General features: G+C 45.9%; 1 protein-coding gene and 1 pseudogene across 14 annotated transcripts in view; one reads left to right on the top strand and one right to left on the bottom strand.

Moving 5' to 3' along the window:
• The first annotated feature begins 4,312 nt into the window (after window positions 1–4,312).
• On the top strand, window positions 4,313–14,850 carry LOC103786210 (uncharacterized; annotated as a pseudogene).
• A 1,988-nt stretch (window positions 14,851–16,838) lies between these two features.
• NQO2 (N-ribosyldihydronicotinamide:quinone dehydrogenase 2) overlaps window positions 16,839–23,700 on the bottom strand; it is a 34,349-nt gene continuing 27,487 nt past the window's right edge. For 13 of the 14 annotated variants that reach the window (XM_055113139.2, XM_034961369.3, XM_055113138.2 and 10 more), the window contains 4 exons: window positions 23,555–23,685; window positions 20,963–21,076; window positions 19,610–19,711; window positions 16,839–17,115 (listed from right to left, as the gene is read on the bottom strand). In XM_055113139.2, the coding sequence (XP_054969114.1) occupies window positions 16,939–17,115; window positions 19,610–19,711; window positions 20,963–21,076; window positions 23,555–23,685 (524 nt within the window). In that variant the 3' untranslated portion in view covers window positions 16,839–16,938. The remainder of the gene's footprint in view (window positions 17,116–19,609; window positions 19,712–20,962; window positions 21,077–23,554; window positions 23,686–23,700) is intronic. The other variant, XM_057302672.2, reaches the window with a different exon arrangement.

Raw genomic sequence — 23,700 nt, 5'->3', positions numbered from 1 at the left:
TTAGCTTATTAGATTTTGAATGTCTGCAGGTCTGTAGTGATCTCCCACCTTCAATTTCTAATGTCGGTAATTTGTGTCTTCGTTTTTGCTTGATCAATCTTTACAGAGATTTATCAGTTTCATGGACCTTTTCAAAGAATCAGCTTTTGTTTTCATTTCATTTTCCCTACTGTTTGCTATTTTCAATTGTATGGATTTCTACTCCTGTTTATGATTTCCTTCCTTCTGCTCGTGTTGGGTACGTTTCACTCTTTTTTTATTTCTTAAGGTGTAGGCTGATATTATTGATTCAAGACCCCCTTTTCTAATGTAAGCATTTTAATGCCGTGAATTTCCCTCTAAGGACTACTTTAGTTGCATCTTACATATTTTCATATGTCGTATTTTCATTTTCACTCAGTTAAAAATACTTCTAATCTCTCTGAAGACTTCTTTGACCCATGGGTCACTTATAAGTATGTTTAATTTCCAAGTGTTTGGTGTTTTTTCTATTGTCTTCCTTTTATTGATTTATAGTTTAATTCTATTATGGTAATAACATATTTTGTATGATTCCAATTTTTCCAAATTTGTTAAGCTGCAGGGTATGATCTATCTTGGTGAATGTTCCAGGTGTGCTTGAAAAGAATGTGTTTTCTGTCATTGTTGGATGGAGCATAATATACATGTTCATTGGATCTAGTTGATTAATGATTGTGTTAGTCTGTTTTGCATTGTTATAAAGGAATACCTGAGGCTGGGTAATTTATAAAGAAAAGATGTTTATGTGGCTCATGGTTCTGCAGGCTGTACAGGCACAACACCAGCATCTGCTTGGCTTCTGGGGAGGCCTCAGGAAGCTTCTAATCATGACACAAGGCAAGGCGAGCCAGCTTATCACATGGTGAGAAAGGGAGAGAGAGAGATAGAAAGGAGGAGGTGTCAGGCTCTTTTAAACAATCAGCTGTCATGTGAACTGGATAATAGATAAGCTGTTTCAACTAGATAATAGAGTGAGAACTCACTCATCACCAAGGAAATGGCACCAAGCCATGCATGAGGGATCTGCCCCCACGTCCCAGACACCTCCCACTAGGCCTGTCTCCAACACTGGAGGTCACGTTTTAACATGAGATTCGTAGGGGACACACATCCCAACCATACCAGTGATGGAATGTCATCTCCTTGATGATTTTCCATCTCTAGTTCTCTGTATTGCTGAGATAAATGGTTTCTAATGAGAAATCTGCAGCCATTTGAATTGTTGTTCCCCTATGGGTAATATATATATTTTTTCTTTGCCTGCTTTCAAGAGTTTTTCTTTATCCTTATTTTCATGTGTTTTGCTATGATATATCTGGATGTGTATTTCTGTCAGTTTATGTTGTTTGGAGTTTGAGATTGTATTTTGGTTACTGTATTTTTCAGTTGTAAAATTTCCATTTGCTTCTTTTTCTTTTTGTTTTTTTTATTTTCGAGACAGTATAACTCTGTCACTCAGGCTGGAGTGCAGTGGCGATCCCAGCTCACTGCAGCCTTGTACTTCTGGGCTCAAGCAATCCTCCTGCTTCAGCCTCCCAAGTAGTTATGAATACAAGCACGTGCCACCACACCCACCTCATTTTTTTTTTTTATTTTTCATAGAGATGGGTTCTCACTATGTTACCTAGGCTGGTCTCGAACTCCTGGTCTCAAGTGATCCTCCCACCTTGGTCTCCCAGAGTGCTAGGATTAGATGCGTGAGCTGTCGTGCCTGGCCTGTTTCTTTTTTATATCTTCGATTTCTTTACTGAGATTTCTCCTTTCTCCTGGTTTCTAGAATATTTGTAATTGATCATTGGAGGGTATTTTTGGTTTTGTTTTTGTTTTTTCTGTTTTGTTTTTTTTTTAAATGATGGAATTTCATTGTCTCATAGATCTGGCTAGAAGTCTGAAGTCAAGATGTCGACAAGACTGGTTCCCTTTGGAGACTGTGAGGGTAGATCTGTTCCATACCTCTCTCCTGGTTCCTAGCGGGCATAGGTAATCATCGGTGCCCTTGGCTTGCAGCAGCCTCACTATAGTCTCTGCCTCCATCCTCACATGGCCTTCCCCTCGGAGGCTTCTCTGGGTCTCAAATCTCTCTCTGCTTTCTCTTATAACAACACAGCTACTGGGTTTAGGGTCCACCCTAGATTCAGGATTGTCTCATCTTGAGATCCTTAACTTACTTATGCCTGCAAAGACCTTGTTTCCAAATACGATCACATTCTCAGGTACCAAAGGTTAAGTCTTGCGCATGCCTTTTGAGGGGGATACAATTCATCCCACTACACGGAATAATTTACATATGATAAAATTCAACAATTTTAAGTGGCCAGGCATGGTGGCTCTCCCCTGTAATCCCAGCACTTTGGGAGGCCAAGGCAGAAGGATCGCTTGAGCCCAGGAGTTTTAAGACCAGCCTGAGCAACACAGAGAGACCAGATCTCACTTCCACAAAAAAAAAAATAATAATATTTGCCAGGCGTGATGGTGCATGCCTGTAGTCCCAGCTGTTCAGAGAGATCTCTCACCCTGTTTCCACCATGTGAGATACAACGAGCAGTTGGCAGCATGTAGTCTGGAAGAGGGCCCTCACCAGGACTGGACTGTGTTGGCACCCTGATCTTGGACTTTCAACATCCAGAACTGTAAGAAATTAATTTCTGTTGTTGATAAGCCACCCAGTCTATGGTATTTTGTTATAGCAGCTGGAACTGACTAGGACACTCTATTAAGAAATCTATACTTGACATTCGGAAAATATTGAGAAAGGCAAATACGACCAATGCAAAATTTGGAGCCAAATGAAGTTGTTTCTTTCTTTTTTTTAAACTAGAGACTGGGTCTCACTATGTTGCCCAGGTGGGTTTTGAACTCCCGGGCTAAAGCAATCCTCCTGCCTTGGCCTCCCAAAGTGCTACAGTTAGAGGTGTGTGCCACCACACCTGGCCAAGGTTGTTATATTCTGGTAATGATGAAAATGCATCTCAAGTGCATAAGCTTGGGAGGTACCTCCTGAGTAGTGACTGAGGGCATTCATTTGTCTGCACTTGAACTATGGGTGTATGTTTATATTTTGGAAATGTTAAGGAGTACCATTAGTTCCTTTCTCTAAACCCCTATTCCTGGCCCTTGTTCTGCCGTTCAATATGTGGTCATAGTGGGACAGTTTCTTAAGAAGAAAGAAAGGGAATCCTTAAAGAAGCGACTAAGACATTAATTAATCCAGTAACTCACCAGCGATGTCTTTCCTTGTGGCCCTTGGCTCAAAGTCCATGGCATGTAAATCAGACACAGTGACTGTGCAGCCCTGCCTGCTCAGTTCACCCACACCCATGTTCTTCAAGGATGCACGTAGATGATGACCACTTTCTTACCTAAGTCACGAGCAGCGAAAGAACCTCATGGGGAAAAATTCCTCTTAGTCATAATTCAAGGAAGAAGAAAACCATTAGCAAATGCATCACTGTAGTCAAAGCTGAAAAATAAGACTTTTAGTACATACTCTTAAAATGGTGATCATTTTACACTATTTTAAGGGATAACTTATAAGGTTTACTTTCGTCTAATTTTACAATACACAGCCTTGGAAAATAAGATGGAATAAATCTATGCCCTCTCCAAATGAAATAACTAAACTTTATGAAAAGTCTGATATAATGTGGCTATTCTAGGTGAGAGGTTTTAGCCTTGTCCTTCTGAGAATAATAATAGTTCATGCTGCATGTTGAATTCACCAGGGCACTGACTTTTGCTCTTAACCATGGTCCTATCCTGACAAATATCAATCTGATCATAAGAATGTTTAGGTTTTCTTCTCCTCCAAGCACAAGGGAATTTGATACCTAACACAAAGCAGAAAGAATGGCCAAAGATCCTGGGAGCCTGAGACCCATCCTCTTTGGGTGGTGATACAGGTAATGGGGAGAAATCTGGCAGTGGCAATATCTCACAGCTTCGATTATGTGGGCACCTCACCCACCCCTAGTGTGGCGCGTTCTTATTTCAGAAATCCCTATAAGACTTCTCGTCTTTCTGGAAGACAAATGGGCAAACAGCTTCTGTGCCAGAGAGAGATGCATGAAAGGCAAAACGCTGAAGTGTGAGCCAGGGAAACTGTGATTATAATGATACAGCCTGGATTTGGAACCGTCTGTTCAGGCCCTTTAAAAGAAAAAATATTGTACATAATGCTAAAATCACTGGTTTCAGTTCATCCTACCAAGAATAGGAGTTGAGAATTAAGCAATGTTATTGTTAAAGTTTTTAATCCTGATCCCCAAAGCCCATGTTTCATGTCTTCTAAAAGTAGCTTAATTTTTTTTCCTGAGAATTTAATTTATGGCTCCAATCTGAATATGGCAAAAAGGAGGAGCCCCTGATAGATCAGCCAGCAACCACCTCTCTAGGAGCCAGCGTCAGTGGGGCGGGTCTGTGAGATTGTCCCAGGGCTCTGCTGCCACCTGCAGCCTGTGCAGCTCAAGGGCATATTCGTGACAGCCAGCCTGACATCAAGTGCACCTGGCATCCTCTGCTGCACAGGAGTGGGAAATCCTGGGAGGTCGAGGCTGCAGTGAGCCATGATCGTGCCACTGCACTCCAGCCTGGGCAACAGAGTGAAACCCTGCCTCAAAACAAAAACAAAATCCAGTTAATCTCATCGGTCCCTAAATGCCCTTAATAGCCGCCCTTCCACCCTTAATAGCACAAGAATGCTGAGTGTTTTCTTTCAAACCTTGAGAGGTGAGATAATAGCAAAGTCTGAGTTATCCACTAGCATGGGTGCTTTGACCCTGCCATTCTGGGGTCACTGTTGAGTTTACATCCTGCACAGGCTCATGGACATGTGTCCACTAGGGTGTTCAGGGCTCCTTGAGTGTTCAGGGCTCACACTCCCAAGGAGACCTCCGTGTGGACTCTGAAGGTGCCATTGACTCAGCTATTGTCCCCAAAGCAACATGCCCTGCCTCGGTGGTAGGCCTCAAGAGGTTTTGGCGTTGGCGGGGGAACGAGTGGTGTTTTGTTTTGAGACAGGTTCTTGTTCTATCACCCAGGCTGGAGTGCAGTAGTGTGATCATGGCTCACAGCAGCCTCAACCCTCTGGGCGCAAGTGATCCTCCCACCTCAGCCTCTCGAGTAGCTGGGACCACAGGCATGTACTACTATGCTCAGCTAACTTAAAAAAAAATACTTTGTAGAGATAGGGTCTCACTATGGTGCCCAGGCTAGTTTCCAACTCCTGGGCTCAAGCAATTCCCCTACCTCAGCCTCCCAAAGTGGTAGGATTACAAGTGTGAGCCACTGTGCCTGGCCAAGAGGATTTTTAACACAATATGCATCCAGATTTATTTTATCTTACTCTTTCTTATCACAAACCATTTCACATGTATAAAAGTAAACTGTATAGAAATTGACTTATACATGACAGTGAAATGAATACTTGAGTTCTCACCATTTAGCTGAAGACACAGATCATTAAAAACACCTTCAAACACCTGTGTGCCCCCTCCCATCACATTACTATCCTGAATATTTAATTATGCTTTTCCACATGAATTTGGCAGGTGATTTTTTATTTGGTATGTTTTTATACTTGGACTGAGTGATATCTATAACCTGAATTTTTCACTCAACTTTATAATTATGAAATATACACATCTTGATGTGTGGACCTGTAGTTAATTATTTGCTAATTGGGTAGTATAGTGAGATGTGTAAATGCTCAATTTTACAGTGAATTTTTGAACGATGTACTAATGGACACTACCCACCAGCAGAGTATGAATTCAACTGTTGACCCACAGTCTCACTAAAACCTGGTATTGTCTACATTGCTGGGTGCAGTGATTTTTTTATACCTATGAGATCAATTTTGTTCAAAAATTTTTTTAGAGGGAGTTTCGCTCTTGTTGCCCAGGCTGGAGTGCAATGGCGCGATCTCGGCTCACTGAAACCTCTGCCTCCCAGGTTCAAGCAATTCTCCTGCCTCAGTCTCCTGAGTAGCTGGGATTACAGGCATGCACCACCACGCCAGGCTAATTTTGTATTTTTAGTAGAGATGGGGTTTCTCCATGTTGGTCAGGCTGGTCTCGAACTCCCAACCTCAGGTGATCCGCCCACCTTAGCCTCCCAAAGTGATGGGATTACAGGCGTAAGCCACGCGCCTGGCCAATATTTATTATTTTAATGGCATCTGTTTGACTACCGCTTACTAAGAGATGTGTCCTGACATCTCCCACTCTGATAGTGGATTTTTCCATTTCTTTTCATAATTCAGTGTTTGCTTTATATACTTCGAAGCTGTTTATTAGACACATAGCAAGTTTGGAATCGGTGTAACTTCATATTGAATTGATGCGTTCATCATTACACAGAGACCTTCTTTATTCCTAATCATGATTTTTGCTCTAATGTCTATTTTTGCTTGATATTCATACAATGATCCTACCTGCTTTTGAGTATTTGCATGGTATATCTTTTTCCGTCCTTTTACCCTTAACATTTTGTGTTGATGGCTTAGATATATCTCCTGTAAACTGAAGGTAGCTAAATTTAAGCTTTTTATCCAGCTAGACTCTTTTAACTGACATTTTTTTTCTATTTACCTTTGTTATGATTACAGGTATATTAGGATTTTTTTTTCCACCATTGTATTTTGCACCTTCAATTTGTCCTTCTTTTACTGTTGACTTTTTTCCTCCACTCTTATCTTCTTTTGGATGATAGCGTTTTTTCTTATTCCATTTTTCCCCTCTACTAATTTGACCTCAATTTCTATTATTTTAATACTTATTCTAGGAACTTGAATATACATATATCACTTAAAAGTCTAAATCATTAGCTTTATCCCCCTCCCTGAAAAAAGAACTTTTTATTTGGATTATACCCTCTATATATTATTTTTGCCCAGGATTATAATTTTATCTGCTTTTTAACCCTATAAATTAGGCTATATTGTTATTTATTTACTTTTGAGACATGGTCTCATTCACCCAGGCTGGAGTACAGTGCAATCATAGCTCACCGCAGCCTTTAACTCCTGGGCTCAAGAGCTCCTCCCACCTCACCCTTCCGAGTAGATGGGACTACAGGCGAGCACCGTCACACACAGCTCATTATTTTTATTTTTTGTAGAGATGAGGTCTTGCTGTGTTGCCCACACTGGTCTCAAACTTCTGTTCTCGAGCCATCCTCCCACTTTGGCTTTCCAAAATGCTGGGATCACAGGTGTAAGCCACCATGCCTGGCCGCTAATCTATGTTTAATTTACTCAGTCTTTTATGTATTTTAATTCTAAACGTTCTTTTGTGTTTCAAATCTGGTCACTTTTGAATGTCTTTCTTTAAACATTTTATACATGATTATTTTGTGTTACATATCCCATAATGCCAATATTTGAAGACTGTGGGTGATTAAATCTATTGCTTATTGTTTTTATTTCCAATCATGTTTTGTTCCCTCATGTGTTTGATAATTCTGGAGAGCATATATTACACTCATCTTAATCAATGGGAATCCTAATAGCCATGAGATCATGGTTTTCTCCAGAGAGAATTTATGTTTACTTAAATTACTTATTATACTTAAGGTTTTTATCACTTGGGATCATTTTGTATTTTGCTGACTGCTGGTTGTGGGTACAATAAATTCCAAATCCAAACCCTATGGAACAGTTTATTTTTCTACCGAGATGAGAAAGAAAGAGGCTGCGTGCCTGTCTCCCTGTAAGGATGAACGTACTTTTCTACCCACTTTGTAGCTCCTCCACAAAGCCTTGATTCAGCTGCCCATATGGTGTGTCCCGAATTGGTGGGTCCTTGGTCTGACTTCAAAAACCCAGCTGCAGACCCTTACGGTGGGTGTGACGGTTCTTAAGTTTTATCTTTTTGGTGGGTTTGCAGTCTTGCTAGCTGAGGCAGAAAGTGAAAGCTGCAGGCTTTTGTAACGACTGTTACAGCTCATAAACGCGGTGGAGATCAGAGAAGAGTACAACAGCAAGAGCTATTACAATAAGCAAAAAAACAAAACCGTCACAGTATGAAAAGAAACCCCAGTTCGTTGCTATTGCTGGCTAGGGCAGCCTGCTTTTATTCTCTTATCTGGCCCCACCCACATCCTGCTGATTGGTAGAGCCAAGTGGTCTGTTTTGACAGGGCGCTGATTGGTGCGTTTACAATCCCTGAGCTAGGCATAAAGGTTCTCCAAGGCCCCACCAGAATAGCTAGATACAGAGTGTCGATTGGTGCATTCACAAACCCTGAGCTAGACACAGGGTGCTGATTGGTGTGTTTACAAACTTTGAGGTAGATACAGAGTGCCGATTGGTGTGTTTACAATCCCTGAGCTAGACATAAAGCTTCTCCACGTCCCCACCACACTCAGGAGCCCAGCTGGCTTCACCCAGGTGGAGCTGCCTGCCAGTCCCGCGTCCTGTGCCTGCACTTCTCAGCCCTTGGGTGGTCGATGGGACTGGGCACCTAGAGCAGGAGGCCGTGTTCGTGGGGGAGGCTCGGGCTGCCTAGTAGCTCACGGAGAGGGAGAGAGGGTCAGGCATGGCGGGCTGCAGGTCCCGAGCCCTGCCCCGCGGGAAGGCAGCTAAAGCCCGGCGAGAAATCGAGCGCAGTGCTGGTGGGCCGGCACTGCTGGGGGACCCAGTACATCCTCCGCAGCCGCTGGCCCGGGTGCTAAGCCCTTATTGCCCGGGGCCGACAGGGTCGGCCGGCTGCTCTGAGTGCGGGGCCCGCCAAGCCCACGCCCACCCGGAACTCCAGCTGGCCCGCAAGCGCCGCGCGCAGCCCCGGTTCCCGCTCGCGCCTCTCCCTCCACACCTCCCTGCAAGCTGAGGGAGCCGGCTCCGGCCTTGGCCAGCCCAGAAAGGGGCTCCCACAGTGCAGCGGTGGGCTGAAGGGCTCCTCAAGCACAGCCAGGGTGGGAGCCCAGGCAGAGGAGGTGCCGAGAGCGAACGAGGGCTGTGAGGACTGCCAGCACGCAGTTACCTCTCAATGGCACAGCCCCCAGGCCTGGTCTTGCTCCCTTTTGCTTGGTTATTACTATTTGATGCCGACGCAGCCTAAGGTTCCACACTCGCTTGCCAATCCGCTGTCAGCAACTTGTTTATTGTGGTGGTGGTGGTTGTGGGGTGAGGGGTTGGGGATATGCTTGGGCATTTTCCTTCATTTTTATGATCTTAGTAACACATTTAAAAGTGCATTTGCTGTGATTTACTTGGCATCTAGAAGTGTTGCTGCAGGAGAGCTTTTCAGATGTCTTGTCTGCCACAGAACAGGAAGTGAAAGTCTCTGCATGGTTTTTGACCTCACCCAGACACGACACAAGAATCTCTGACCCACAAAACATGAGATCCTTGTTGAGCCGGGGACCCCGCCTTAGGTTTCTGCTGTCGCTTCTTAAAAATGGCCTTTGTTCAGTGCTGCTTCAGTTCCCCGAAGGGTTCCTTCCCGCAGTGGAGCAGAGCACAAGCTTTGGAAAAGGCCGCCTGGGTTTTAGTTTGCATGCTGCCTCTTGTAGGGGTGGAGCCTGGTCAAGTGACTTGAGCTCTGTAAGTTTCGGTTCACCATCTGTAACATGAAGATAACAAAACCTTCTTACAGATTGTCAGCTCAGGCTGCGAGACATCAACAGAGGACATACCTTCCATCCATGATTCAAGAGTTCAGATGACACACACTTGGATTCTGGGCAGCTTTACTCAATACATTCTCATCAAACACATCACTGGCTGCATTGACGTTCCAGCGCATCAGCCCACTTTATGGGAAGAAATAAATGGGGAGAGATAAGCAGAAATCAGACTTCTCAGCAGACACAACCCGAGGCAGGGTCAGCACCTGGGCCGTCGGGATCCCAGACAGGATTTCAAGCTCCTCCTGGGATTCTAGGGGAAAGGTTTCTCGTGACAGGACTGAGGACACGCTGGCACCTTGCGTATCAGCTGGGGCAGCTATGGAAGCCAGACTCCCTTTCTTTCATAGATGGGGAAAGTGAGGCCCGAAGAGGTGGGGGAGCTTGTTCAGGGGTACTCAGCTGCTGGCAGAGCTGGGCCTGGATGCAGGACTGCATCAGCCTCTTCTGCCTCTGTCACTTCCCCACAAGGGCAGATTCTTTCTCACCTTTTCCTCCTCCTTCTTTGTGTATACACTTAACCTGCTTCATGAGGAGATATGCTACTTTAAATTTTGTTATAATTTTTATATACCTCTATGAATGTTCTTAGATTATGGTCATCAGATTCCAAAATTAATTTATGTTTTGTTTTCACTGGAGTACTGCATATTCCCATGTAGATAGTTACCATGCTTGCAGCATTATTTAGGATTCTTTGATTGTAACTGCTGTACACTCAACTCACAGCATTAAGCAAAAAAGGCAACATCTTGCTTCACATAACTGAAGAGCTGAAGAGGAAAAGCTCCAGTTCAGGCAGGGGTGGATGCAGGTGTTCACAGCGTGTCACTAGGAAGTTGTCTCTCTGTGTGGCTTGGCCGCACCATCCTCTGCCTGGGCTGCATTTGTAGGCCAACACTATGTGTTGGCCCCTGACGCACTTACTTCATCACAGCTCCAAGTCCAGAAACAAGAAAGGTCTCTCTTTCCTGACAGGTCCAATGAACCCCTGAGTTCAGTCTCACTCCCTGGGTTGGTTACGGCTAGGCCACGGAACACTGTGATCAGTCAGGGCTGTGAACTGCCACTCCTGGGGTCGGAGGAGGGGCTACCCTTATGAACACCACATAGCTTGGTTGAAAGGGCATGGTTCCCTCACCACACACAAAAAAACAAGGTGTTGCAATCAGAAAAAATGGGAATAGATATGGGACAGGTAAAGATGACTCTTCACAGCATCTGCCATGCAGCGGCTCAGAGTGCTTTGTCACTACCCCAATCACAGGCACTTTGGTTGCTTCCAGAGAGGAACCAGACGCCCTGGGTTCAAACCACATCTGCCCCCCTACAGCTATGACCCTTGGGCAAATGTCTTTTTTTTTTTTTTTTGAGATGGAGCCTCGCTCTGTGGCCAGGCTGGAGTGCAACGGCACGATCTCACCTCACTGCAACCTCCACCTCCCGGGTTCAAGTGATTCTCCTGCCTCAGCCTCCCAAGTAGCTGGGACTATAGGCATGTGCCACCACACCCAGCCAATTTTTGTATTTTTTAGTAGAGACGGGGTTTCACCATGTTGGCCAGGCTGGTCGTGAACTCCTGACCTCAGGTGATCCTCCCACCTCGGCCTCCTTTTAAAGTGCTAGGATTACAGGATGGAATAACACTTTCCTTTAAGGGCCAACGAAATCGCTTGAGCATGCATCCATCAGAGGGAGGGCGGCTTAGGAGAGGTTCCCACACGGTGCCCACTGCTGAGCTGTTCATTAGCTGGCTTTTTCCTGCATCCCCATCTTATCGCCATTTTCTGGGGCTCGGTTTTTCCGTCTTGAGAAAGAAATAGGCCTGTGCTTATTTCCCTCTCCCCTGGGACAAGGCACCAGCCACTCTGAGCTGCTGGGAACTTCTCCAAAATTCCTGGTGCTTCCTCACATTGAGCAACATGAGTCTCTTTCCTCTTTTTACCAGGCTCCACCCACGAGAGACTCTGAGACAAACTACACAACCAAAGAAGTCTTTCTGCATCCACAAAGCCCTGTTTGCCTAAGAAAAAGGTCACGGGGCCCAATCACACACACCTGGCTGCAGTCATTTCCAATTTTCTTTCTTTTTTTTTTTTAATGGCAATTCCTGCTGCCCTGCTGATACTGAATTTATTTTTTATTTTAAGTTTTTCAGCAATAAGATCTTAAAAACCGGCCGGGTGCGGTGGCTCATACCTGTAATCTCAGCACTTTGGGAAGCCAAGGCAGGCAGATCACCTGAGGTCGGGAGTTTGAGTTCAGCCTGACCAACATGGAGAAACCCTGTCTCTACTAAAAATACACAATTAGCCGGGCATGGTGGCGCATGCCTGTAATTCCAGCTACTCGGGAGGCTGAGGCAGGAGAATCGCTTGAACCAGGGAGGTGGAAGTAGCGGTGAGCCGAGATCGCGCCATTGCACTCCAGCCTGGGCAACAAGAGTGAAACTCCGTCTCAAAAAAAAAAAATTCTTAAAAACCGGCAGAAAATGTATCAGGGTGCCCGGTACTAACGGGAGATGAGATCTAGGCAAGAGCCCAGCCCTCGAATTGCTAACAGTTTTGCTTGGGAACCAGAATTAATGTCTTCAGCATACTCAGGCCAAGGTGACAGCACCGGCTCTCAGAGAGGTTGGATTTCAGCAACTTCCCATCCTCTCAACCCACACAGGAACAGGCCCCTCGGCAGTTCGAGAACGCACCTTCCCATACTTCAGGGTTGCCGGAGGGAGGGTGGAGGACCTCCTGCCTCACAGTGATCTGAGGTCCAGAAACCCTAGGGACCCCAGCTTGAGGCTCTGAAGGGCTGTGACACAGCCTCTTTGCCTGCCAGCCCCGCCCCGGATGCAGCCTGCTGAGCGAGGGTGGAGGAGGGGAGCTATGTGGCCAAAACACTGAGTCACCCAGGAGCACGAGGGAGCCGCCCTTTCCGGCATGTCTCCTGAGGCTGTCTGCCCTTCCCCAGCCTCTGCAGCCTACAATCCCAATCCAGAGCCAGCCCGGTTTCTGCAAGCACACAGGAGCAGAAGAGAAACCAGTGAAGACTTCACCGCTGCATATCAGGCCAACGACGGCTGCTCGGTGACGGCGCTGCTCTGCCGCAAACACGCGACTGCAACACTGAGAAACTGCCACCAAGAAAAACCCCAAACCCACTGATCCCACAAAGAGGGGAGAAAAAGGAAGGCTTCATGCTGAAGAAGGAGAAATACAAATGTGTATGTGCCGGTTTGCCTCTGGTCGTTACCGTGGAGGCATTCACACGCCTGTCCATTTGGCATTATTATGAGCGATCCCCAGAGAGAAGAACTTAAGGTCAAGTTTTACAGAGATAACCAAGGACATCTTAAAGGAGACAGGCTGTGCGATCATTGGAAGAGGGAAGCTGTGGATCTTGCATTCATGCATTTGGATGAAGATGACATTGGAAACTGCACGTTGCAGGTTGAGGTGGCCAAGTATCAACGGAATGGGAAATATGAGGCTTCAGGAAGGAAGTGCGGGAACCACAGGAAGGCTCCGTCTCTACGGCAGAAGCGGCCACGCCGCAGCCCATCCAAACGCCGCGACACGGGTGAGTTGTCCTCATCGAACACATTTCATCCTGTGGATTTTGAGGATGGCCAGAGAAGACCTTCAAGGAGAGTCAAGTTTGGACCAACTCGGAGGCTCATTCTCTTTGACAGACACCCAGCTGGTGAACCTGTGTCCTGGAGGAATGCAGGAGCAGCTGCTCATTGTATTCAAACCTTTGATGGAAGGTGGTTTGAATGATAATGGTTGAGCAGACTCCAAGGCTGAGAGGACGGGCGGGCGGCTTCCTTCAGTGTCCCTGAGTCATCACACTCAGTGCTCCGATTCCACAGAGGGGGACTTTGGGTGGTGCTGGGGGCGTTGAGGAAGAAAGGACCCTGGGCACAGGCAGCAGTGCTGTCCTCAGTAGTGATGACAAGGAGGAGGAGGAGAAGGGAAAAGAGGAGGATATGATGACAAAGATGATATTTAATCCCTTAAACTTGCTTTTAGGGAAGTTCCTCCATCTGCATGTGGCTGTGTGTCAGGGTGATTATTAGTAGGGTTACGTGAACACTGCACAGTGGTACAATGCCATCAGACTACATTTTTTTAAAGTTTTAAATTTTCATTTTAACTGGCAATTAATGATTTTTAAATTATTTTTATTTATTTGTTTTTTGAGACAGGTCTCATTCCGTCACCCAAGGCTGGAGTGCAGTGGTGTGATCTCAGCTCACTGCAACCTCTGCCTCCCAGCTCGAGCGACTCTCTCACCTCAGCCTCCCAAGTACCTGGGACTGCAGGTGTGTGCCACCACACCTGGCTAATTTTTTTTTTTTATAGGGTTGGGGTTTCGCCATGTTGCCCAGGCTGGCCTCAAACTGCTGAACTCAAGCAATCTGCCCATCTTAGCCTCCAAAAATGCTGGGATTCCAGGTGAGAGCCATCACGCTTGGCTATTTTTAAAAAGAGTCTTGCTCTGTCATCCAGGCTGGAGTGCAGTGACACAGTCATGGCTCATTGCAGCCTTGAACTCCTGGACTCACGTGACCTTCTTGCTTCAGCCTCCTGAGTAGCTGGAATTACAGGTGCATGCCACCATGCCTAGCTAATGTATATTTTTAAATTTTTTGTAGAGATGGGTCTCACTATGTTGCCCAAGCTGGTCTTGAACTCCTGGCCTCAAGCAGTTATCCCATCTCAGCCTCCCAAATTGCTGGGATTACAGGCATGACTCACAGTGCCCAGCCATTAATTTTTTTTTTTTTTTTGACGGAGTCTCGCTCTGTCACCCAGGCTGGAGTGCAGTGGCGCAATCTCGGCTTACTGCAAGCTCCGCTTCCCAGGTTCACGCCATTCTCCTGCCTCAGCCTCCCGGGTAGCTGGGACTACAGGCGCCCGCCACCAGACCCGGCTAAATATTTGTATTTTTAGTAGAGACAGGGTTTCACTGTGTTAGCCAGGGTGGTCTCGATCCGCCACCTCAGCCTCCCAGAGTGCTGGGATTACAGGCATGAGCCACCGCACCCGGCCTCAGACAACATGACTTTATTACTGGAAACCAACTAAGAAAAAATTATGATTAGGAGGAGAAAACAGCAAATGGTCGGGGTCAAAAACCAATATTCAGCAATCAATAGCTTTCACCAATCAAAAGAACTTTTAGAAGATATAATTGAAGACAAAATCCTATTTATAATAGCAAACAACAACAAAAGCAAGGAATGAACTTAGTCAATGTGCACTGCTTGTAGGAGATGACCTCGTGATCCGCCCGCCTTGGCCTCCCAAAGTGCTGGGATTACAGGAGTGAGCCACCATGCCCAAAAAAATAAATTTTGTAATGTTTCACAAACATTTTGTATGTTTCACTTAACAAAAGAGATACATTCTGAGAAATGTATCATTAAGTGATTTCATAATTAGTTGATTTCGTTGTCAGGCAAACATCATAGAATGCACTTACACAAACCTAGATGGTACAGCCTACTACACACCCAGGCTTTATGGTAGAGCCTATTGCCCTTGGCTATAAACCTGTAGAGATGTTACTGTACTGAATACTGTAGGCAACTGTAACACAATGATAGGTATCTGTGTATCTAAACATGGAAAAGATACAGTAAAATTACTGTATTAGTCCAGGTGCAGGCAGCTCATGCCTGTAATCTCAGCACTTGGGGAAGCTGAGGTGGGTGGACTGCTTGAGACCAGGAGTTCAAGATCAGCTTGGGCAACATAATCAGATCCTGTCTACCAAAAATTAAAATAATTAGCCAGGCGTGGTAGCATGTGCCTGTAGTCCTAGTTACTAGGGATGCTGAGGCAGGAGGATCACTTGAGCCTAGTGAGCTATGATCATGCCACTGCACCCAGCTGGGGCAACAGAGTGAGACCTCATCTATAAAAATAATAAAATAAATCTTAAATAAATTTTAATAAACAAAACATGGCATTATAATCTTAGGGGACCACCATCATACATGCAGTCCATCACTGATTGAAACATCATGCAACACATAACTATATATGTTAATTGGCTGTTCAATTAAAACTTCATAGTCCTAATGTAAATTTAAAAAGACAAAGAAGAAAATTAAGAAACAGGCCCAAACATAGCAATAAAACAATAGCTATGAACAGATTCAACTTTTCTATGAAAAAATAGAAACTCTCACGTTGAGTCATAAAATAAAAAAACTAGCAAATCCAGCTCTATGCTCAGAGAATTACCAGAAAATAAAATTACATGAAGCTTGAATATAGGGAGATGGAAAGATATTAGACAAATATTAAAGAAAATCTGGGCCAGGTGTGGTGGCTCACACCTGTAATCCCAGCACTTTGGGAGGCCCGAGGTGGGAAGATTACTTGAGGCAAGGGGTTTGAGACCAGCCTGGGCAACATAGTGAAATTCTGTCTCTTTAAAAAAGAAAGAAAAGAAAAGAAAGAAAGAAAAGAAAATCTCAGTGAATGATGGTCAGAATAGAATTCAACATAACAAGCTCATTATTAAAATATTTGATCTCACTGTATACAATTCTGAAGACACTCATTCATGTACTTCATTAAATATTTCTAGTTTGCTAAAAATAGAATTACCCTTCAACCCAGCAATCCCATTACTGGGTATCTACCAAAAGGAAAAAAAAAAAATCATTCTACGAAAAGATGCCTGCACTTGTATGTTCATCACAGAACTATTTACAGTAGTAAAGACATGGAATCAACCCAGGTGCCCATTAACAGTGGACTGGATAAAGAAAGTGTGGTACACGGACGCCATGGAATACTATGCAGCCATAAAAAACCATGAAATCCTGTCCTTTGCAGTAATGTGGATGCAGCTGGAGGTCATTATCCTAAGTGAATCAACACAGAAACAAAACCAAATTCCCCATGTTCTAACTTATAAGTGGGAACTAAACAATGGATACACAGGGGTGAAAAGACGGGATCAATAGACGCTGGGAATCCAAAAGCGGGAAGGAAGGGAGGAAAGGAAGTGTTGAAAAACTATCTATTGGGAACTATGCTCACTATTTGGGTGATGGGATCAATAGAAGCCCAAACCCCAGCGCCACACAATATTCCCCTGAAACAGTACTGCCCATGTGCTCCTTAAAGCTAAAATTAAAAACAAACAAAAAACAGAAAGAAAAAAGTATCCCCAGGTAGCTATGTTGTAATTTTATTTCATGACAGCACCATCTTCTCTTTGCCTGCGCCTGGGCCTCCTAGTGTGCTGCTTACGTGATGCCCACGTGCCACAGAGTTATTGCCCGAAGTGCCAGTGGGTCGTGCAGGGGATGGGCTCTTCCTTCCAGATGGTCTGCAGCCTCTGGGACCACGCAGCCACCATCCCCTTTCTTTCTTCTTCGGATGCAATTTCAGGAGCAAAGCTGATCTGAGGGGCAAGGACTTTAAATCCACAGAAGTGTAATGTGCCATGCTAAAGCCACAGGGGAAGAAAAGAACTCATTAGAAACTACACCTGTTACATACCATTCGGTTAAATGATTTAAGGGGGGAAATGGTGTGAAACAAACCTTCAGAAAATCATGAAACAACCTTAATGTTACAGACAACTGAAAGCTAAACTTCCCTATGGCTTTAGGACACAGCCTTGCCTAAGAGCCATGAAGAACTTGGGGCAGTTGCAATTTCCAAGCTCTATTTTTATAACTGCAATTAACCTACAATCTTTGCAACTGATTCAGATGCCAAACATTATAGTTCTGCTTGATTGGGCAAATTATGGTACATTCACACTATAGATTATTCCAGAATGAGGTTATTCTAGCTATAATATATACCATGGAAGTTTGTTCAAGATATCTGTTAAATGAAAATAACAAACAAATTTTAAGCAGTATTTATGATATACCATTTATGTAAAAGAGCAGTAAATGTAATAAACCTATAATAAAAATTGTGTATGTGAGAAAATATATAGGCCCTAAGAAAATAAATCAAACCATTTAAAGTGATTCTTTCTGAGGTGGGGGGGATTAAAGGGACTTTCTCTTTTTATATTTCATATTGTCTCTTTTTTTTTTTTTGCCATAATATGTACTTCTGCAAACTGAGAAAAAAAAGATTTTTTTAAAAGCAAGAAGAATTTGAACTTGGCTAATGACACATAAGAGACCAGTTGGCCTGTGAAGAAGCAAGGTCAGGTTTGTAAATTATCATTTCCTTCAGTAGACTATCAGTAACTGGAATCACATACTTTTTCCTTTCAAAGAGGACCACTTTTTTTCTAAAAATATCACACTCAATCCTCTGCATCACTTCCTTTAAAACCCACACCCTCATCCAGGCCTGCCCTGTCAGGTGGGGAGTGAGAGGCCCACACACCACTATCCACATTTTTTTCCTCAGGCAACATGATTTTATTTATTTGTTTGTTTGTTTGCTTGTTTTTGAGGTGGATTCTCATTCTGTTGCCCAGGCTGGAGTGCAGTGGTGCAATCCTGGCTCACTGCAACCTCCGTCTCTCAGGTTCAAGCGATTCTGCTGCCTCAGCCTCCCAAGTAGCTGGGACTACAGGTGCCCGCCACCACACTCGGCTAATTTCTGTGTTTTAGTAGAGACGGGGTTTTGCCATGTTGGCCAGGCTGGTCTCAAACTCCTGACCTCAGGTGATCCACTGCCTCAGCCTCCCAGAGTGCTGGGATTACAGGCGTGAGCCACCGCACCCGGCCTCAGACAACATGACTTTATTACTGGAAACCAACTAAGAAAAAATTATGATTAGGAGGAGAAAACAGCAAATGGTTGGGGTCAAAAACCAATATTCAGCAATCAATAGCTTTCACCAATCAAAAGAACTTTTAGAAGATATAATTGAAGACAAAATCTTATTTATAATAGCAAACAACAACAAAAGCAAGGAATGAACTTAGTCAATGTGCACTGCCTGTAGGAGGAAAAATCTTTGTGTTTTGAAAGGACATAATAGGATTAATTTCTCTGATATATGAAGAGTGCTGACAAATAGAAAATTAAAAAATACCAACCCAATAGGACATGGGCAAGGCACGTGCACCTAGAGAGAGTTCACAGAAAAGGGGTGACACGTGCATTTTCCCAGCAAACTCCCTACCCCTCAAGAACGAGCTCTCCCCCTGTCTCGACAAACCTCCCTTAAACAACCTGGAAGAACAGTTGACCCCTAGGTTTCTGGGTTCCCTGGAGCCCCTGACCTGGAGTCTGCTCCCCACTCCCTCCCTCTGCCACCCCTCACCAGGGGTTCCTTCATGGGACACCCCAGCATGTTGGAACTGCTCTGCCCACCACCTTCCCTTTGGCAGGTGGCCACTACTCGGCCACATTTCAGGCCCAGGGACACTCACGCAGGCACCAAGAGGTCCCCTGGGAAAGCAGGCCTGGGAGGGGCCTGCGGACTGGGAGGTGGGTGTGTGCTGGCTCCATAGGCCCCTTGCCCCTGTGGGGGTTGGCATGGCCAGCAGAGACCAGCATGCGGCCATCAGAATGCAGGGCCTGGGGTGCCACTTGCCAGGGTCCAAGGGCAGTGCTGCCCTCACCAAGCACTGCCAGAGCCATATGGATGGCCTCCACCCGCACGTATCACAACACACGCAGGGCCACCTTGGGGCCACTCTGCTGACCAGGCTATGCAGGTTTGGCTTAGCTTCTGCCCAAACCATATCAAAAGCTATAATTAGGGCATGTTTTCCCTATTGGTCAAGCTTTTCAAATCTGTCAAGTAAAGCATTTAAAAGGGGCAAAATGTTATAATTTTCTTGTATCCAGGGGAGTCAAAATGGTGTGGGGCATCACGCTTCCATCCCATCTCATCTCACCCCTCGGGGAGCTGAGGGCATGTATGTGTGTGCGTGTGTGTGTGTATGCATGTGTGCATGTGTGCGTCTGTGTGTGCGTGTGCCAACAAGCAAGGGAGCCACTCGCAGCTGGTCTACCTGGAGTGGCCACAGGAAGTATCGAGAATCTCCATTGACTCCTGTCTTCGTGTACATCTCGGCCGTGCCTCCCGTGGTTACAGAAAGGAGCGCTAGTTTACCCTGCAAGGGGGAAAGCAGATGCATTTGTGTGGACTCCAGAAGAGGACAGAAATGTTGCCGAGCCTCCAGCACACGGGCTCAGCACAGCCAGCAGGGAACATGCGTGTGGACACCCTCCAGGGATGGACAAATGCAACACTCCCATCCATAGGTGACAATGACATCCCAAGAGGAGGAGGAGACAATCCAAGTGAATGGACCAAGCAGACACAGAAGCTCTAACATGCCCAGGTTGCTGGTGGAAACCTGGTTTCCATGACACCACGTGTGATGGATACGGCCGAGGCACTGACCACAGGACAAGGTTCCCAGCACACAGGGCCGCTCAGTAAGTGGTAGCACCATACATGGTCCAAGACACATCTTGGTTACTCAGTATGTTTCCCTTACATGCATTTATTTTCTGAAGCTTTTAGAATTTAAAAATCATTCCTTTTTTTTTTTTCTTTTTTTTTTTTTTTTTTTGAGACAGAGTCTCGCTTTGTCACCCAGGCTGGAATGCAATGGTGCGATTTTGGCTCACTGCAACCTCCACCTCCCAGGTTCAAGCCAGTCTCCTGCTCGGCCTCCCAAGTAGCTGGGACTACAGGCGCCTACCACCATGCCTGGCTAATTTTTGTATTTTTAGTAGAGACGGGGTTTCACCATGTTGGCCAGGCTGGTCTTGAACTCCTGGCCTCAAGTGATCCACCCTCCTCGGCCTCCCAAATTGCTGGGATTACAGGCGTGAGCCTCTGCACCCGGCCTTAAAAATCATTGTTTTAGTAAGAATTCATAGCTACCACGTGTGGCACATCTACCAGATTCCATGCCCTCCTCATCCCGCCACGTGGGTGTCGCATGGTCTTTTCTCACAGCAGGCGCATGATGCTCAAGGGGGTGAGCTCGTGCCAGGCCAGGGCTGGGCTCTGCACCAGGGAGATACTCTCTCTGGAGCCAGGGCTGGCCACCGGGTTGCCCACATAAGGTTGCCCAGGTCCCCCGTCACCTGACACCTGGCCCACTCCCTTGTTTGCCATGCGTGTAGTATGCTGTGGATGTGTTTGCAGCCCCACCAGACAAAAAGCTCCACGATTTCAGAAACGATGCTGTGTCCACCCGTGTGCAGCCCATGGTGCTTTGTACATAGTGGGTGCTCAATTGATATTTGCTAAGAAAAGGAAGGAAACTAGAAATATAACTTGATAGAAGACGCATCCTCTGTCCCCTCCCTCCAACTATCCATAGTGATCCTTATCCAAGAGCACATACCTGGAGCAAACCAGAATCGTAGAATCCTGGGATGTCAAAGGCAAAGCCCTGGCACAGCACCCTATCCATCCAGCCCTTCAGGATGGCCGGCACGCTGAACCAGTACAGCGGGAACTGTGGGCGGCAACACCAAAGAGAAGCTGAGGCTGCGGCTCGCCTCAGGTTTCCTAGTTTAGTTTATCTGGTGATTCGGAATGAAGCCCACAGCCCTCCTCTTCCCTGGCAGCTGGGCAGGTGAGGGTAACCCTTATGGTCAGCTCTGAAAGGTGCAGTGTGGGTGTCAGACGGGAACGGAGTTGACAATGGTCCTTGCTGCTGTTACAGGTAGCTCTGCATCCCCCAGTGATGACAGCCCCTGATGCTGGCCCCGGGCAGGCAGGGAGGGGACGAGGAGCAGCAGTCTGTGATCAAGCCAGTCAAAAGGAAGAGTATGGAAAAGCATGCCCCTTCGCCTGCCTGGGGTGTGTTGTTAGCATCTGGAAGTCAGACTGAGTTCGGTGCTGAGCATCTACGGATTTAGACACCAACTAAAGTCATGTTTGTATTCCTTAGACCAGCGCTAAGATCTCCCTATCCCATAGATGCCCTAACATTACATCCAGTGTTACCGCCTGGGAAGGGAAATAAACACAGGCAATCATCTGTTACCAAAGGTGGAAGCCAATGTCTCTTGTGCTTTCCATATAAAACAAACTCAGGACTTGGCATTGAAACCCAAGCTCCACGACCTGCTGCTGTGTGACATTGGCAAGTTACTTGACCTCCCTGTGCCTCCTTTTTCCTGATTCATCAAATAGGGCCACTAATAGTTCACAGCTCACAGCATCCTGGTGAGGATTCGAAGACACACCACAGTGCCCAAAACAGAATCAATGCTCAGTGAGTGGTGGGCTCTGATATTAGTAGTGCAGTAGTGATGAATGAAATTTTTATTAATGTTGAATAAAAAAAAAACTTATAATGCAGACCCTCTGGACAAACTATCAGAAAAAAAGGGAAAGTAGGGAAATGGAGTGAAATGAAGTGAAACAAAAGAAAGGCCATTATAGAAAGGCCAGGTCTTAGCCTACCCAGCCACCGGGTTATGGGAGTGGAGTGGGTGCGAGGAGGAAAGCGGGCTCCACGTGGCCGGCCGACCCAAGGGGGACAGGAGAAGCAGAGCAGAGAGCTCAGCGTGGCTCTGCTGGGACCACGCACCCCAGGATACAGGCCCGTCATACTGGCATGGTATTAAGACGGAGATGGTAAACCACATGGTCACCTAGGCCTGAGGACTATGAGTCCACCCACCTGTAATTAGGACAAAGGACGTCCTGCACTTTGGTCAGATTAGCAGCTCAAGGTCACTGAGTAAAGAAAGGGCTGGTGTCGGGAAGGGGTGTGCAGAGGCAAGCCTGGGCAGGGATGAGGCAGCCCTCTTCCCGCACATGCAGGTTGCTTTTATGAAGGCTTGGGAACCTCATCATTCTGGAAAGGTGGTTTTGTCTGGAAAGTGGTCACATGCCGCTCACCCCCTGCCTTGCCCTCACATGGCGGAGTCATGCGAACAGTGCTCTCGTTCTCCTACCCACTCTGCATCCTCAAGCAGGGTTGGAAAACAGAAATGATCTGAACCAATGAGATCCCTTGCTTGGAAATTCTGGATCTAGGGGATCCAGTCCCTGGCAAGCAGTGAGAGAGAACAGAGCCAAGAGGCAGAAAGGAGCAGATGGGAATCTGAGGACGAGAGCAGCTACAGCTCTGTCCTTGGGATCCAGGAGGCCCAAGTGACCAGAGCCCTTATAATAGATTCCCCTTTCCTTCTAGTTGGACAGGAATTTCTGTCACCCAACAATTCCCTCAAAGCTCATGTGCGTACTCTGCTGCCAGGTTTACACAGTCACAGCCATGCCTGCACATCTTCCTTGCAGTGGCGGGAAGTGGCCTGATGAGTCAGCACTCCTGGAGGGCATTTTGCGGGGCCAGTTCACTCTGCAGTGGCATCACCTCCTTGTGAACAAATACAGGAAGGTGGCTGGGCTGGGGGTGAAGCAACCACTGAGAGGGTAGAAACCAGAGATTTTCCTCTTAATGATCAGGATATTTAAGGCAGGATATTTAAGGAGATGCATTTGGCCTGATTTACCCTGATAAACATTTGTGCAGATAAATGTGGTTCTCAAGCAGCCCCAGAATGTCTCAGGGCAGGAACGGGAAGAGAAGGGAAGCAACAAGACTGGCAGGTTTCAGATGATTCTTGGACCACTGGGCTAATGGAAAGATCCTTCATTCCTATTTACATGGCAGTTGGGATTTGGAGTGAGTGATATTGGCTACGTGGATATCTTTACCCAATTAGGTAAAGTGTTTAAAGTAGTGTTACATCTACGTACAGTGTTTAAAGTAGTGTTGTAACTAGATGAAGTGTTTGTTGTAACTAGGTGAAATGTTGTAACTAGGTGTTGTAACCAGGTTACAATATTCGCTCAGTAAGTGTGCAACTGTGCTCAAAACATTGATGCCACTTCCAGAAGCAGCACAAAACTCAATATTCAGAAAGAGTTTGTACATAAGATGAATCTGATTCAATATATTAATTAGAGAAAAACAAACCTGAAATATCACTAGGTCAGCCTCCCGAACCTTTTTCTGCTCATCAGTGATGTCGCTAGCCAGAGACCTTTGCTTGTAGGCTTCGTGGGTTTCCACTCCATAATTGAAAACCTCAGGATTAGAAAGAGTACCTGTGGGGGAAGAGG

This window comes from Pan paniscus, chromosome 5 (assembly GCF_029289425.2).
Source record: "Pan paniscus chromosome 5, NHGRI_mPanPan1-v2.0_pri, whole genome shotgun sequence".
NCBI classification, from domain to species: Eukaryota; Metazoa; Chordata; class Mammalia; order Primates; family Hominidae; genus Pan; species Pan paniscus.
This window is presented reverse-complemented; position numbering and strand designations above follow the sequence as displayed.